This window comes from Pithys albifrons, chromosome 1, assembly GCF_047495875.1.
Source record: "Pithys albifrons albifrons isolate INPA30051 chromosome 1, PitAlb_v1, whole genome shotgun sequence".
Classification (NCBI taxonomy): Eukaryota; Metazoa; Chordata; class Aves; order Passeriformes; family Thamnophilidae; genus Pithys; species Pithys albifrons.
In genome coordinates, this window is record NC_092458.1 from 102235805 (window position 1) to 102251655 (window position 15851).

Consider the following 15851-nt stretch of genomic DNA (forward strand, 5'->3'; position numbering starts at 1 on the left):
CAGCTGCTGCTGGTGGCAGCTGTATTTAAGGAGTTTAAGATGACACATTCTTTAAAAAATGTTATTCATACTCTTAAATTACGCATCCAGAATTATTGCATGCTTCTGATATTTTTATTTTTTTCCCTCAGTTGTAAAACAGTTATTCTTCCAGTTTTACCCGGTGATTGTTGTGTGAAGGTGCCAAAACGATGAATTCCACAAGCAGGGAGTTCACTGTCTGCCTCAGATAAGCTGTAGGGTAGCAGGTTTGACAAAGAAACACGGACTATTCCTCCCTGAGTACAGCAGAAGTTTTGTGGAAACAAAAGTGTTGTAACAGATCCAGAATTTTCTGGATATTCTGAAGCTGGCTCGAATAGGGCTGTGCGGGTGATTTTCCCTCTGCCCTCGTCCAGCACATTCACTCAATACCTTTCTGCTGCCATGATTCTGAACATAGTATTTATTCAGTGTCATCAGACTCACAAAGCCAGACTTTTTTTGTGTCTACAGGTATGTTTAACTTTCTAGTTTTTGAGTTTCATTTTAGCAAAAGTAATCAAAGCAAGAAAGTGTATGTGTTAATATATTATTACTGTGTTCTCTAAAAATTACGTACTTCTTGCTTAATCCTTCATCTTCAGAAGAACTGTCAGAACAGCAACACCAGCAAAGGCTTCATTTCGGAGACAAAACTAGGTCAGTCTTGAAAAATATTGTTACCTACCAGCCAACAGGTACCTTCTGTAAGATGAAAAGTTAGCCCCTACCTTCTACACATGCTTTTTAAGTGGGTCAGCTGTGCAAAGAAATTTCTAATGGTATAAAATATGTTTAATTATAAGGGGAAAGGTAAATGTATTTGTCAGAGGCAGTAGGGCAAGGAACACGTGGTTTTTTTCGTAGTTGTTCCATTTAAAATTTGGATTTTAAAGATGTTCAGTGTAACTTTTCTTGTTCACTGCAAATTTAGTGGAAACAGGCACATTTTTGATACTGCTTTTGTTTAAGAGGTTAGAAAAAGTAAAAGGAGAGAGACAGTCTGAAGCACAAAGTTCACATAATTGAGTTGTTTGAATTCAGTTAATTTAGCTGTTAATTCACTTGTTAATTTAGTTATTAATTCAGTTGTTTGAAAAGGTCTAAGAACTCAGAAGCAGCCTTTGAGATAGTTTATTTGGTTGGGGTTATTTTGTGTTAGGAAATGTGAAAATAAAGATAATTGTAACCCCTTAAGAAAGGAAAACACAAAGGAAGATGATTAGAAGTGACAAAATGAATGTCTGAAAAATGCGGTGAATATGAATTGCTCATCCTGACACTGTGCAGCGGAAGGTGCCCATCTGAGGTGTTTATATGTCCAAATGTGACATTATTTCTTCTTCTTGTGAGACACCTGATTTACTAACGTAGTGCTATCCAATCCTAATGAAAACAACCAGAGCAATTTTTGAGGAGTTTTTACTTTTGTGGTCTCTTCACAGACAGACCAGAAACATTATTGCTATGGGTCAGGCTTTCAGTAGTTTAAGTCACCGCTATTTTCCAGACTTTGATGCCAATAAGCCATTTAAAAATCAGTTCCATAGACTGGAAGTCTGGCACAGCCCTTTTCTTTCCTGGCTTTGTGTCTAATCTCACAACTGCAGTGCAGTTTAATTCTTGCCCTGCTTTCTCTTGATACCTTCTGTCTGCTTCATAAAACCCAGATTTTTTCGTTACAATCCTCTACTCACAGACTTTCAAGGTGAATGCTGAAGTCTCCATTTCACGCTTGACTTTCACTTGCTTTCCCCTCTTTTCCCCATGCAAGACTACTTTGGTAGGTCTGGTTTAAATCTGCTACCTGGATGCTCAGTATCACATAGTTGCTGTACTCAGCTTACCCTTGCAGTTGGCCAGCGTGCCAAAGTCAAATAGTGAGTGCTCATGTGCCAAAGTGCACTGTTCACTTGGTTTTTAGCTTTAAGTAGTTCCTGTGTTGATTCAAATGTTTAATTAGAGATACCATTCACCAGGAGTGGGGTGGTGGTATTAAACCTCATTTCTGAGAAAACTTGTCCTTTGAGATTTCAGTTCAGAACTCTCTCTAGAATGCAAGGGTTGGAAAAACATTAGGTGGAAAATACCCAGGCCTCAGATGTGTAGCTTTGTTGAGGGAGAATTTGATTCTTTGCCTGTCACCTTTCTGGTTTGCTTTAAACCAAAAGCCTGATAATTAGGCCACCTTGAATGCAGTAATCCTCTTGTTTGGATTCCAAGCATTTGTCTTGCTCTTGTAATTTGCTTTGTGTTTTTGTTTTGTGTTTTATTTCAAGGCATTAACTATAAAGGCATGTAGAGGCACCCTGTTGGGTCTATCCATTTCGTCTCCCACAGCTGAAGAACTCTGCTCTGAAGCTTTCCTATGCTCAAAGATAAATATGTATCTGTGCTTATTATTCATCAGCTGGAAGCAAAGCTGAATACAAGTGGAATACTTGATAGTCCCATCCCATCTTTCCTGAAAGTTCATTTGCAGTTGCTGTAGAGCACTGGGGGTTTATGCTTAGGGGAAGCTGAAACACAAGAGGCTGGAAACGGGATGATGACAGCTGCAGTGGTAAAGGTTATGGATACATAAATTGCCATCAGCTCAGCCTGTTAGGCTGAAAGAGCACTGGCTGCAAGTTACGTGCATCAGTTGCTTCTCCTGTGTTAATTCCCCCAGCTGTTTGAGGCCAACAGAGATGGTGTTGCTCTCTGTGGCCAGGCAGCAGCTTGTTGTTACTCATGATGAGTTGGTTCCTCTCTTCGAATTAGCTTTTCCCCAGCTATTTGCTCAGTCTCAGTGGCTGGTAAAAACCACTCAGGATGGTTTATCTGCAATAAAATACAGTTGCAAAGTGTAGTGAATGCTAATCTTTCCAGATATTGAAACATCTGTCTTGAACACCTTTGCATTCTTTCTGTCAGCCACTGATGGAGTGTATGTTTTTGTTGAAGTTGCTTGGCAAAATCATGGTAGTAAATACTTCAAAGTGGATGAATGTTTATTGCAGACAAATACGAGCCACTTTCCAATATTGGTAATTAGTCCATAGTTATTTGTCATCCTAAACTGAAAGCTTTGCCACATTTTTGTCTGTAGTTAATAGCTGCAGACAGGAAACTCTTAAAATTTACTTTATGCTACTGGCCCATGAATTCTGAAACACTGTTAGAAAAAAATCTCATTGTTCTTGCCATCTGTGTTCTGCCTCTGCTGCAACTTACTGGAATACAGAAAAAACTTTCATTTGCTAACGTTTCCTTATTTCTTCCAGAGCAAGAAGTCTCATAGCTCACTTTCCTTCACTCTCATTTACTTTTCCTTTGGTTTTGCCTTCAGAATGAGATACATTTCTGAGTGAAGGGAATTAATACTGTATTGGTGCCACCTCTTACTGCACTGGTGGTTGGGAAAAGGAGGTGACTAGATACACATTTACAGGTCCATGGTTTAAACATTGCTTGTAACTATGTGCTTAGACACATACTAGGCAGGAGCTGTACAGAGGTTTGTGTTTCAAAACCAGAAATATGCCCTTTGGGCTGGTCAGTGTGTTTCTGGTGGACTCAGGAAGGAACCAATTACCTCTTAAGGCTGTCTGGAGCCCCAGTGTGTTTGTGGCATCAGAAATAGAACTGAAACCACCAAACTTCAAATACCCTATTTTACCACACTCAGGACTGTAGGTGATTTGTGTTAATGACCCAGTGTGCTACTTGGATGCTCAGGAGGAGCATCATTTCCCTGATGGTGGGAATGGATCTTGATATCCTCTGTGTGAGGAGATTGAAGCAGAAGGTTCAAAGTCAGGGTGACCTCTGTCCACTGTGAAAGAAAAGTGCTGGCCCTCCTTGCCAGAAGCCTCCACAGACAGGAGACTGAGCTGTACTGTTATAGGGAGGGGGTTGAAGACGCATTCGTGGCTACATTCAAGCCTAACAATTTGCCTCTGTTGCTTACTACTGAACTGTTAAATTCAGATGATAATAATGTGGCTTTACAAATCTGTGAACTTGTCAGAGCATCAAGTAATTTTTTTGATAAGCCTTTGAAAAATCCTGTCACAGGCACCACTAAGCTAAGGAGAAATGTCAACAATTTCTTGTAAATGAGACACTGCAGTCTGTGGTGCTAATAAAACCCTGGCTGGGATGGTGTCGAGGGGATATACAGAAAAAGCTGTCAAGGTATTGTGGATCTAGGAGAAACAAGACTGAGTCATACTTGTTTACAGAAGAAGATAAAATGTAATAATTGTACCAGGAAGCGAGCACACGTGCTACATACATTAAATAAAACTCCCAAGATTTCTGAGAAAAATACCAGTATTCACATTAATTTGGTAGTAAATATTTGCTTGAAAACAGTGGATTTAAATTGATTGCTGAGGTGAAAGGTGTGCATGAGTGAGATATGCTGTCTGGGAAACAGCATTGTGGTGGTGCTAACTGAGAAATGAAAATGGTGGGGAGAAACAGCTCTGCAGGCTGTGCAACAGGGAGGGGTTTGCACCCATCTGAACAGTTCATGCTATATTCCAGATGTTTTAGATGTTGATTCCCTTCCCTGTAATTCTCTGTCATCCCTCTCAAGTGTGTGCTCTTTGACAAAGAGTCAGGATGGTAACAGTGGCCAAATCCAAGGGGAAACACCCATTTTGTCATATTTCTTACAAGACATACTACCTTTGTTAATACTGCTAAATATGCAAAGTCCACCTGCTGTCTTGGTTGACAACAGAAGCGCATCAAGATGGAGCATTGTTGACACTAAATCCACGTCTTCAGTCATGAAGCTGAAAGTCCCCTGATTACTGTAAAACACTGGAAGGCCCCCTGATTGCCCAGGACCCCAGGATGTGGTCATCTGTCAGCACTGCTGATCGTGGTTATTGTGATTGACGCTTAGGAGTGAGTGACTTGGTGGGCAGCCTTGATCCTGAATGTGAAACTTGCTGTTGTTCCTGCCGAGCCTTGCTGGGCTCCAGCCCTGACTGGCGTATCAGTGCTGTTTGGGCTGTTGTACTGCCCAGTACAGCTGAGCTCATTATATCATCAGACTAGTGCCAATCCTGAGAGTTTTTAAACCCTACTAAATAGGGAAATGACTTTGTCATTTCAGGCATCTTATTTCTATAAGTATAGAGCAAGGCCTTCACTTCCATTTTGGTATCTAAATAAAATATAATTCTGAGAAATACTACCCAAATGATTGCATCTTGCAGAATGTGTTTGTAGCAGAAATAGGATTTTTCTAGCAGTGATCAAGCCAGTAGAAAGAATGTGGTAGTCTCTCTTTGTATGAGCTTTTTAGAATATTTTCAGGAGACTGATCCCATAAACTGTCCTAGTCTCCTACTACTTCTGGATCTTTTTTACATTCTCAGATGTCTTAATTTCTGAGCTAACAGCAGGTCTTAAAGGGGAGGCAGGTGGGGGCTACACTTCAAGTATTTGCTACTGGAAAGTTACTGTAGAGGGAACCAGGGCCCACTGTAATGGCAGTCACAGCCAGCAGTGCACACACAGAACTGTCTTCTGCCACCATGCTCCCCAAAAATTAAAATAAAAAAAATTAAAAATACAAAGATGGGGGAAAAAATCTTGGCCTTAATGCTGAGAATTTCACTGCAAAATGCAGTGTGGACTGACATAGTTGAATTGATTGCTTTTGTGTAGCTGAAAACAGATGGATATTGGATGCACGCATACAAATTATTTTTGAAATGCTTTCTATGTGACTAATTGACTTTCCTTTGTTTGTTTTGTTAGGTTGTTTCTGTTGTCCTTTTTTACCTTTATGAGCATGCCAGTATGTGAAAGTGATCATTCATGTGAAAGGAAGAGGAAAAATAATTGCAATTTTTCTTAAATCATGCTGTGTTTGTAGTTTAGGTGAGATAAAGACAAGAGAGCAGCTTTCTTTAATGTTGAAAGGAATATGGTGTCTGATGCCCTTGATCAAAATCTGAATGTCTTATCCTTAGCATGCCTGGTTTAAATGCCTGTAGTGAACCAAGACTTGAAACCACTTAACCTGGAGGTCAGCAGCAGATCTGGACTTTTCAAATCCAACTCTTGTGGTTGAAAGGTGATATGTATATTGTTTATTTTGTCTTTGTAAAAAGGTGAAATACTTGGTAAGGAAAGTAAAAACAGAAGAAATTCATTGTTCAGAAAAGAGTTACCAAACAGGAAGCTTGACATTTCAGACATAGTGAAATTAGTTTTCCAGGGAAGACTGTACAGTGGAGGTGGTGAAATTTCTAAGCCAGTTTTTAGAAATTAAGAAAAATTAGAAGTAGAATAAAGTGCTTCTGTGGCCCTTTTTCAGTCTTTCTCCCATGAAAATGGGAACAGGTTGACTCTTGCAGCCTCTTCTGCAAAGTGACTTTAAACCCCATCCGTTTCTGTAACCTCTATGGGGTGTTCCCCAGTGGAAAGCTTCAGTCTGTCTTGTGTTTCTGGAGTCCAGATAATCTGGGGAGAAGGGAACAGGGAAATCATTCTTGTTTGTTTAGAGAGTTAATTTGCCCCTAGTAGAGTAATGCTTGTGGCACACAAAAATTCTATCAACACTTCTTAACCCTATTAAAAAAAAATTATACAGTCTTCCTTTTTGCTGGGTTCACTTTCAAACTTGTAGGAGGCAACATATATAAAATGAAGTATTACAGGTTTGGTCTCCAAAGTGAGGCGAAGGAGAGAAGTTGTTAACTTCGCTTAGAAGGCTGTTCAAGCATATGTGATGCTATGAAAAAGATTCACACCTACTTGTGCGTGAAGGTGACAGAAAGTCACTGCATATTTGAATATTTAAAGATCCTTTATTCATTAGTAGTAAATTTCAAGTAGAAGATCAGATTAACAAACCTGGAGCCTTGCCACAGCTGGTCCCTGAGCTTAGCAAGCACTTCAAAGGCAGCAGTAGCAGTAGTCAAGTGCACATTTTTTGACATGTTTTCGTATGATTCAGAATTAAGAGTGACCCCAGAAAATTCTTGACATATTAAGCCACCAAATGCATTTTATAGTCAATTTCAGTATGTCCTCCTGTTGTCCTGTAGAAGTGCCCTTTGAATTCACACACCACTTGTAACAGCAGAATTAAAAACTCATCAGTGTAGATAATTTGAGGTCAGTTAAGCACTTGATAGTCCTCCATGAGAGGCATGAGGGTAGTCCACAGGAACCCTTCAAATAAGCTGTCTCTGGGTGAGAGAGTGCTGAGGAACTCTCTTGCTTCTGTGTGCTTATCAACTGAGTACATTTTGAGAAATTTGACTTTCTTTCAAAATAAAAATGGACTGGTTGAGGGTGGCATGGAGCAAGCATGTTTTTACAGCTGTCAAAATATGGTATTCCTGATGGGAATTCTTTTTCCTGTGCAAAAGGCAGAGCTCCAGCGTCGTGTCTTGCTAGTTTCTCCACTGCATTGCTAATGTTGACTTTTTTTTTGTTTGTTTGTATGTTTGCAGGTTTTTTATTACGGATCTCTGATTTCTAACTACTTGGGATATTCCAGAGTCCCTTATTCTTTCTTTTCTATTTAAAGAGAATGGAGAGAAATTGAGGAACCAGTAACTTCTTGTCCTCACAGAATTTTTGAATAAAATGTTCTCTCATGTTGTCTTGAAATAATTTTGTTGATGACACATTGTGACCACTTTCTTCATTTAGTGATGATAAGGCAGCAGAAGAGCAAGCAGAGGAAGAGGAGGAGCTAACAGTTGTGGAGGATGAAGATGCTGATGCTGATGATGATGATGGTGATGAAATTGAAGAGGAGACAGAGGAGGAGTATGAGGAGGCAACTGAAAGAACTACCAGTATTGCAACCACTACCACCACAACTACAGAGTCTGTGGAAGAGGTTGTCAGAGGTAAATTCACAGGCATTGGGCTTGGGGCTGAAAAACTGATCCTGCTGCTTTGCATGTTTGCCCTTTATGACAAAACAATGTTCCAAACAGCAAAATATCCAAAGTAGTTTTGTGCTTTGACTTTTGTAATTTGCATGTTTGATGCCATTGCCTTTCCCTTCCCATTATGAATATTCTTTGGAGTTAGTTCTGTCATGACCCTTTGGACTTTCTAACCTGCAGTCCTTCTGGTACATGGGTGGTGCAGAGACTCGCTGTCTGTGAAGTGTGTTTGTTGTGTGTGGTGTGGATGGAGACAGAAGGGTTGGTTTTATTTTAAAGTAACTGTAAATAAAATTTGACTGCCATACACAGCAAATAACATGGGAAAGTGTGTGTGGGTTATCATGCATGATGCATGAGCTGGTTTGGTCTCTCATTAATAGCAGTGATGAGTCATTTTGTGCAATTTCTGTTAGATACCTGTTTGCAATGTTTCTCCATTAATTAGTAATTCAGTAAAAATAGGTGAATTTAGAAATAACTGTGCAGAAAAGTGATCCTTACAAATGAGTTGTATTGGGCAGGGAAACAGGAAAAGAAGACATGGAGTAAGAAAGAACTCTACAATTCTAAAATCTATTTTTCATTGTATTTTGCAGTTATTAACATAACTGCATTTTAAGCTTTTTACCCTAGTTCATGGAAAACATAGCAATGTAGTATTTTTAAATGCCACATTTCTCCTACAATGCATAATTGAATTATTTATCCTTGTATTTCTATTTTAATAAGTACAATTCAGTGTGGTGTAAATCTTAGTAAGATAAATCCAGTTCTGCAGCGCTTTTATTTTTACTGGTAAGTGCTGGAAATGGCAGGAAATGAGATTAAAGACTAGATTTGAAAAGAAAGGAGTTGTGACTTGCAGGAGGCAAAGGGAAAATGGCAGTGATTGGGACAGTTACGAGATGAGGCAGAAAACATCTGGCCTGGCTCCTTTCCTCTCTCCATGCTTTCCCACCCCCTGCCTCTGGGGATGCTTGAGACTTCAGTGCCATCAGAGTCCCACCTTTTGCAAGTGGCAGTATGCTTTTCTCTTGAGCTGTGGTGCCAGTGTTTGTCAGAGCAGGCTTGGAGCAGAGGGTGCTGGCTGAGGTTTATTACACCTGCCAGGTACAGGAGGGTGCTTGGGAAAAAAGCTGAGATATTTGATTCAGGTTTTTCCGTTCACTCTATGTGGAGATAAACTTGCTAATCAAAAGCACCAAAGTTTTGCTAAAATCACTTGCAAATGTTTGTTTCTAAGACTGGCAATGCAGTCTTGTGCATTTTTGCTTTATATAACTGTTGAGTGTTTTGTTCACTTGTTGAAGAGCCATTTCAGTGAGGAAAGGGTGGGAGGAGTTTAAATCTTTAAACCAATTAAATATATTTCCATATGTGAGCTTTTACCACCTGGGGATAAAATGCTGTGATCTCCCTGGTAAATGAATTTTGAGAGGAGAAAAAAAAAAAGAAAATAAGTACTCTTGACTTTAATGGGATTTTGGATGAGTGGAAATGAGGACAAATTAGGTAGAACATGTTTCTTTTCTAAGGGTGACATTTCAAAGAGGTTAAGATGCTTAGCCTTCAGGAAAGTCGTGTATAATCACATGAATGAAGAATATAAAAAGAATGAGATGAACTACTGAAGCTGTCCTTTAGAAGTCTTTTAGAACGGTATGATTAGAAAGGTTCTGATTTTATGATCAGAAAGCTGATCATGAAATGATACTGTGCTGTTTTTCCCAAGTCTAAAATTTTCTGCCCTGAGTGACTGTGAGGGAAACACACCTTGGTGCAAGTGAGGTGAGGGCAGTCTGTTCCCAACACAAGTTTTCAGTGTAGTTCTGCCACACACCTTTGGGCTTCCTGACCTCCAGCCCTCCTGGGCATGGATAGCACAGAGACTGTCCCTGGGTTTGTGTAAGTGGTATCTGACAGAGCTGCACTTTGCAAAGTGCTTATTTATAAACACAGAAGTGTTCAAATGACTTAGAGCCTTGGCCCTTGCTTTTATTCTCTTGCTACACATGAGAGAAAGCTTCTCACAGGCTTCCTGTGGTCCCAGTGCAGGCAGCAGATCCAGCATAGGAACTTCTGTGGTGAGCATCTGCTGGTGTCTTGCTGTTGTAAGCAGAAAAGTTTGTCAAGTGTAAATGAAAGAGGCAGAGGGACCTTGTAGACAGCAGACATGTTAAAAAGTGGTCCATGCTATGGAGACACCTTGAAAGCCTCTCTAGATGGACTGACATGTCAGAGCTGCTTTCTTGTATACGTAGCTCTGTTCCAGGCTGCTTTGCCCAAGCATTTCACAAGACATATCCTGGGATGCTCATCACAGAACCTTTACAGCCAGTTCTATGTGTGCATTATGAAGCTGTAACTAATACTACGTCTTTAGCATTAAAGAGCACAGAGAGTGGGTTTGTCCAATTCAAGAGGAGTTACTTTTCATATGTGAAATCAACAAAGAGCAACTGTTCTAAAGCCATAAATTAGGATCTCATTGTGGGCTGGTGCTGATCTCTTTCTCCCCCAGATCAGTGGAATGGTTGCCATCAGCCATAAATAATTGAAAAGCATAAATGTAATGTTATACTTTTAAAGACACTTGAGCTATTGTAGAATCAATTTTTCAGGCAGTTTTCTTTCTCTGCATATTTTAATGAATCGTGACCAAAATAGCAATAGTAGAGCCACTTGAAAACTTATTTTCAGTGCAAAGGAAATTATTCTCGCCTAGAGAATGAGGGCAGTCCATTGGCAGGAGGATAGTACTTTTATTCAGTTTCTGCAGCAACCATATTTACGTGTTTATTAAAAAATGTGAATAAACTTTCCATAGCGCAGTATTTGCCAGTATTCACTTTCTTACCTTTTGTGAGGGACCATCTTTACTCTCAGTTCATTTGGAGCATATTAGCAGACCCCGTTTAAGCTTTTAGATACGCTCTTGCTGGGCTTCAGATGTTAAATCCAGGCAACTGTGAGACTGAGATTACAGGGATTCAGACAGTGAAATTATTGTCACATCTACATTTTTCACCCTCAGTCACAGAGAGATGTTAGCACTGAATTTGTGCTGAAGTATGGCTCATTTATGAAGCCTTGAATGAAAATTGTGGCTCTGGATTTTTGTCTCTGTGTGGAGCATGTTAAAGGACTCTGCAGGCCAGGGTTTAGGCAAGGGAGTGGTTTGCTCTCTGCTGTTACTGTCACAGGTGTTAAGAGCTACTCCTGAGGCATCCAGGCTCCAGGTGATTGTTCCAGCATGTGACCAAGGCAAGCAGAATTGCTGCTTCTCCCTCACGTGCAGCTGTTTGTGATTTCATTTCTGCTCTCTTTCAACATAGGATTTGACAAGAAAAATCAGTCCCTCTTGTCGTAAAACAAAGAATAAGCAATGCCAGCTTAGGTCTTCCTGTCAACATCACAGTCAATCAGATCTGATTGAAGGGGAGCAGTGGGGTCAACCTGGCACAAAACACTTGGCAGCTTCTCTGTGTAACTCAGCAGATTTGGGCAATTCCGCAATATAAGCCTCACCTGCCTCCTCTAGCAGTGGAGTATTGACCTTTGGCAGTTGGTTTTGGTTTCTCTGATTCAGGTGGATTTCTTTAAACAGTTAGGGAAGAATTTAAGCAGTGCTGTCTGTTGTGACATTTTAACTGTGTTTACAGTTAGGATTTTCAAGAGGGAGGCCATATGCTGGTTTCCTGGCAAGAGAAAAGTAGCTTGATGTTGGTATGGTACCTGTTAGCATTATTGATACAGCCTGGGGGTTTTTTATGAAGATTTTCATTTCTGAAAGACTTTAAATCCATTCAGTGATACCCAACATTTATTTTAAAGCAAAGGAGGTTAAACCTGATTGCTAGACTGACCAGCTGGGAATTTGGGGATAATATTAGTAGTATATGGTAGATTAATTGGGCTTTTCTCCATTAATTTGCCTCACTTACATAGAATTACAGAATCATGGAGTGGCTTGGGTTGGAAGGGACCTTAAATATAACCACGTTCCAAACAACTGCCGTGAGCAAGGACACCTTCCACCAGACAGGTTGCTCCAAGGCCTGTCCAACCTGGCCCTGAGCCCAGGGATGAGGATCCATGACTTCTCTGGGCAACCTTTCTTCTTTGAAAAGTTATTATCTTTCTGTTGAAGTAATAATTCCCTGTTCTTTCTAGGCTTCAAGACTATGCAGTATGCTCTAGTTGGAAAGGGATAATGTGTGATTGTATTCCCTATCACAAAAACATGATAGGTTGCTACATGAATAGTACAGACTGTACCAGGTTTTTTTGCTATGGGGTCTTCATTAAGAGTGATCATCTACTCTGACATATGAATGAGAGCTGATAAAATTAACATAATAGATTTGCATTAGACTAACTGGTGGCTTTTAATTGCACATTATAATTTAAAGCACAGCTATTCCACCATAATATAATACGTCATTATGTTTTGCAGTTGGAGGAAGTCTTTTTTATGATCTGGTAATCTTGTTGACAGGAATGCAATATACTATTACTTTTTGGGTCAAGGGCAAAAGTACTGAAATACTAAACACAGTTAATAGTATTGTTTTACGTAAAACTGGAGTGTGGAGAGTAGATGCATTTGATATATATCCTGCCAAGGATCTACCAAAAATCTGTTTCCCTAGAGAAAATGTCATTGAAGCAGTAATTACTGCATATTTTGTTTTGCTGTGTAAAAGACTGGAATACACTTTTGTGCTAATCCTCCTAGTTGCTGTCTTGCCGTGTTTAGCAGAATTGTGAAGTTATGTGGAAATAATATCTTCTCTAAAACATGCATACATTCATGAAACTATATTGACCTACATTTAAACTCAAGTTGTATTTTTTCGTTCGAGTTCTGGCCATCAGTCGTAACTTTATGGCACCTTAGTTTCAACTGTTCTGTTGTGCACTAGAAATAGAAAAGGTGTTTTCAAATATTTATTCCACTTCAGAATTGTAAGGCTTTGTATTCTAGTGAAGCATACAATTATTTTTTTTAATTCTACATATGTCCTTGCAGTAGCTTAAGAATAAACATTATAGAGAGAAATTCAGTCTTAATTGCATAGGGTAGAAATGACAATTTTAGGGTATTTAACAGTTCTAGAAGAGCTCTCCTCAGTATTGCATTGAGAAGTCATCTTAACTTCTCTCTATAAAAAGTATGTTAACTTGTGCACCAACTTTATTCCTAGGGTTTGTGCCAGTTTCACAGCTGTCTTCTCCTAATTCCAAAAACCTCTTCTGAAATTAGCTTTTGTCTTTGAATGCTCAAACTAAAATTTGGCTGCCTCTTCTAACCGTATATTCAGAACGAGGAAGTTTTGTTTCAGTGAAATTATCTTTAAATATACCCTTTTGATTAATTCTTTGAGTGAAACAGTATTGTGCATCTTCAGAACACAAAGAGTATAACTAAAAGAATAATTCATTTACTCTTGTCTAATTTTATTCAGCTAATTAAGAAATGAAGACTAATATAGATACATGCATATTAATATCCTCAAACTATAACTCTCAGTTCCTGGAGACATGGAAGCCAAAACTACTCCAGTTGTAATGTTATATACACTAGTTCATGATGAAGGGGAACTTACACCTTGTGGTACATATTTGAGAGGTTTATTCCTTTGGCTTCTCTTGCATTAATCACTTAATTACTCTGTTCTTTGGTGAGATATAAATGGTAAATTACAAGATTGTGATCCCATATACTTAAGCAGCTGAGTGGCTTTGGTTCTTGTTATGGAGTTACTCAGGTCCCTTGTGAGTATGACACACAATCTGAACGGGCAGCAAACACATACTCTAGTGCTGGGGAGTTGGTTCATACCCCCAGTATGACTTCTTTATGTGTACTTGAAGATATCAACTTCTAAATTGAAGGGCTGATTGTACTGGAAGGGTCATCAGTACAATGTCTTTTCCATTGCAATGGTTAATTTTAAGAACTTACAATATTTATAGGCCAGCATGATGGTACCTTTCTACTATAGCATTAAGGCAAATAGGTTTCTCAGAGGTGTAAACTACACATAGGACCCAACTTCCAAACAGGTTGGAGTTAGTAGTCTAACTCCTCCTGTGTGTGTCCTTTTTTTCTTAAATCTCTTCAAATTTAATTTCTGGTTTAAGGTTTGGGGCTGACTGCCAGCATTTAAATGAGCTTAGTTCTCATGATCATGTAAATAAATTCAAATCCTGAATAAAATATTGAGTAGCCTTGATATTTACAGTGACAGAAATATGTAAATGTAGCGTTAATTTTTTCCCTAGTAAAAGTTACGTTTTATTTCAGATTTCTAAGTTGAAAATGTTGGTGTTCAGAGTGTAACTCCCAGGTGGGGGGAAAAAAAAACATGGAGTTGAGATTTTAAAAGAAAACAATTATAATTTCTCTTTGATATGAAATTGGTTTTCTTCAAGAAACAGAAAAAACTATGTGGTAATGAAAAATTATACTACCAATCAGAACCATATTTTATATTTCCCTCTGTAAAAACTGATCATCAAAAATATCTAAAATGTTTGCACATAAATTCTAATGAGCTCTTCTTACAGCATTTTGGTAAATGAATGCTTATGGAAGAACTTCGTGTAAAACCACTATAAATCAATGTCCACATACCTGAATACTGTGTATTTCCTAGGGTGCTGAAGTCTCTGCTTTTTCAAGGTAAAAATAACACAGTCAGTGACAATGTTTAATGTAACTGATTAGTTTTCAGTATATCACTTATATCACTTCAACTATTTAATTTAAAAGCAAATCAGCAAGCTTTGCCACAGCACAGTCCTCCAGGGAATGATCCACCTGCTTGGTTAGAAACAACTGGTTTTACCTCAAGGGGCTGGAATGAGGAAAGTTGAATTATACTTTCCTGATTATCTCAAAGGTAATTTACCATATCTAAGATTTTGGAGAATGGAGATACTGGCAACTGTGATCTTCAGTTTAGGACACAGAGAGGATGAGAGAAATTTTGACTGTTGGAGAAGGATAGTTTGAAAACTGTAAGTGGCTGAAAATAAAATTCGGACTGTTTATGAACCTGGCTTTTGGCCAAGACTTGTCCTCTTCAATTTTATCCAGTTTCTTGAAGCCAAAGGCAAAAATGCATCTTTGGAGAGGGAAGAGTGAGCAAGTCCCTTAAGCAAAGCAAAGCTCACTGGCTACAATTTATTTGTGGTATCAAATAACATGGAATTACACAGTGGCAAAAAGAAACTTAGCTTTTGCATCAGTTTTAAGCAACAAGTTTAATGTATGAAGCAGAGACAGCCTCTAATTTTTTATGAATTATTTAGCAGTGGGTGCTACTTGCCTGCTCCTAATACCTGTTAATATAGTCCATCCTTCGTAGGCTTTAACTGCTGCACTGGGTAGCAGTGGAAGGAAGGGGAAATGGCATTTCGATTAATAGCCCAAGAAAACCAATTGAATTTCCCGTCTCAGCACTTCATTTCCCCATCTTCCCAGCTGAGGTGGTACAGCTGAGGAGCAGATGTGGTGACTTTTTTCTGTAAGGACAAGTGATGGGGATATGGAGAGGCACAATGAGGAGCATTTGGCGCAACAACCGAAGTGGTGGGACCATTGCCCAGACATTGAAGCTGATTTAAAAATATGTCTCTTCCCCAAAGAAGGGGTGAAGGAATGCTGCTCTGAGCCCTCCACAGAATGGTGGACAGAGTTGGTGACACTGGGAAAGGGATGACAGGAGCGTGAAGTTTCCTAAACTAGACCAGCACCGACTTCCCTCAGACAGAGCAGGCATGAAACAGTGAACCCCAGAGCATTTCCCCTTCTCTTACGTCTTCTTCATTTAGGTCATGAACACTAGAACACAGCAGAACATTTGTCTCTGTGATGATGTAATTACCTTTTAAGTCTCCCCA

The 15851-nt window shown here is 39.2% G+C and overlaps 1 protein-coding gene across 5 annotated transcripts in view; it reads left to right on the top strand.

The window, feature by feature from the left end:
* The window catches only part of APP (amyloid beta precursor protein), a 208376-nt gene that overhangs the window by 106581 nt on the left and 85944 nt on the right, over positions 1-15851 (top strand). For all 5 annotated transcript variants that reach the window (XM_071562894.1, XM_071562884.1, XM_071562914.1 and 2 more), the window contains exon 6: positions 7693-7895. In XM_071562894.1, the coding sequence (XP_071418995.1) occupies positions 7693-7895 (203 nt within the window). The remainder of the gene's footprint in view (positions 1-7692; positions 7896-15851) is intronic.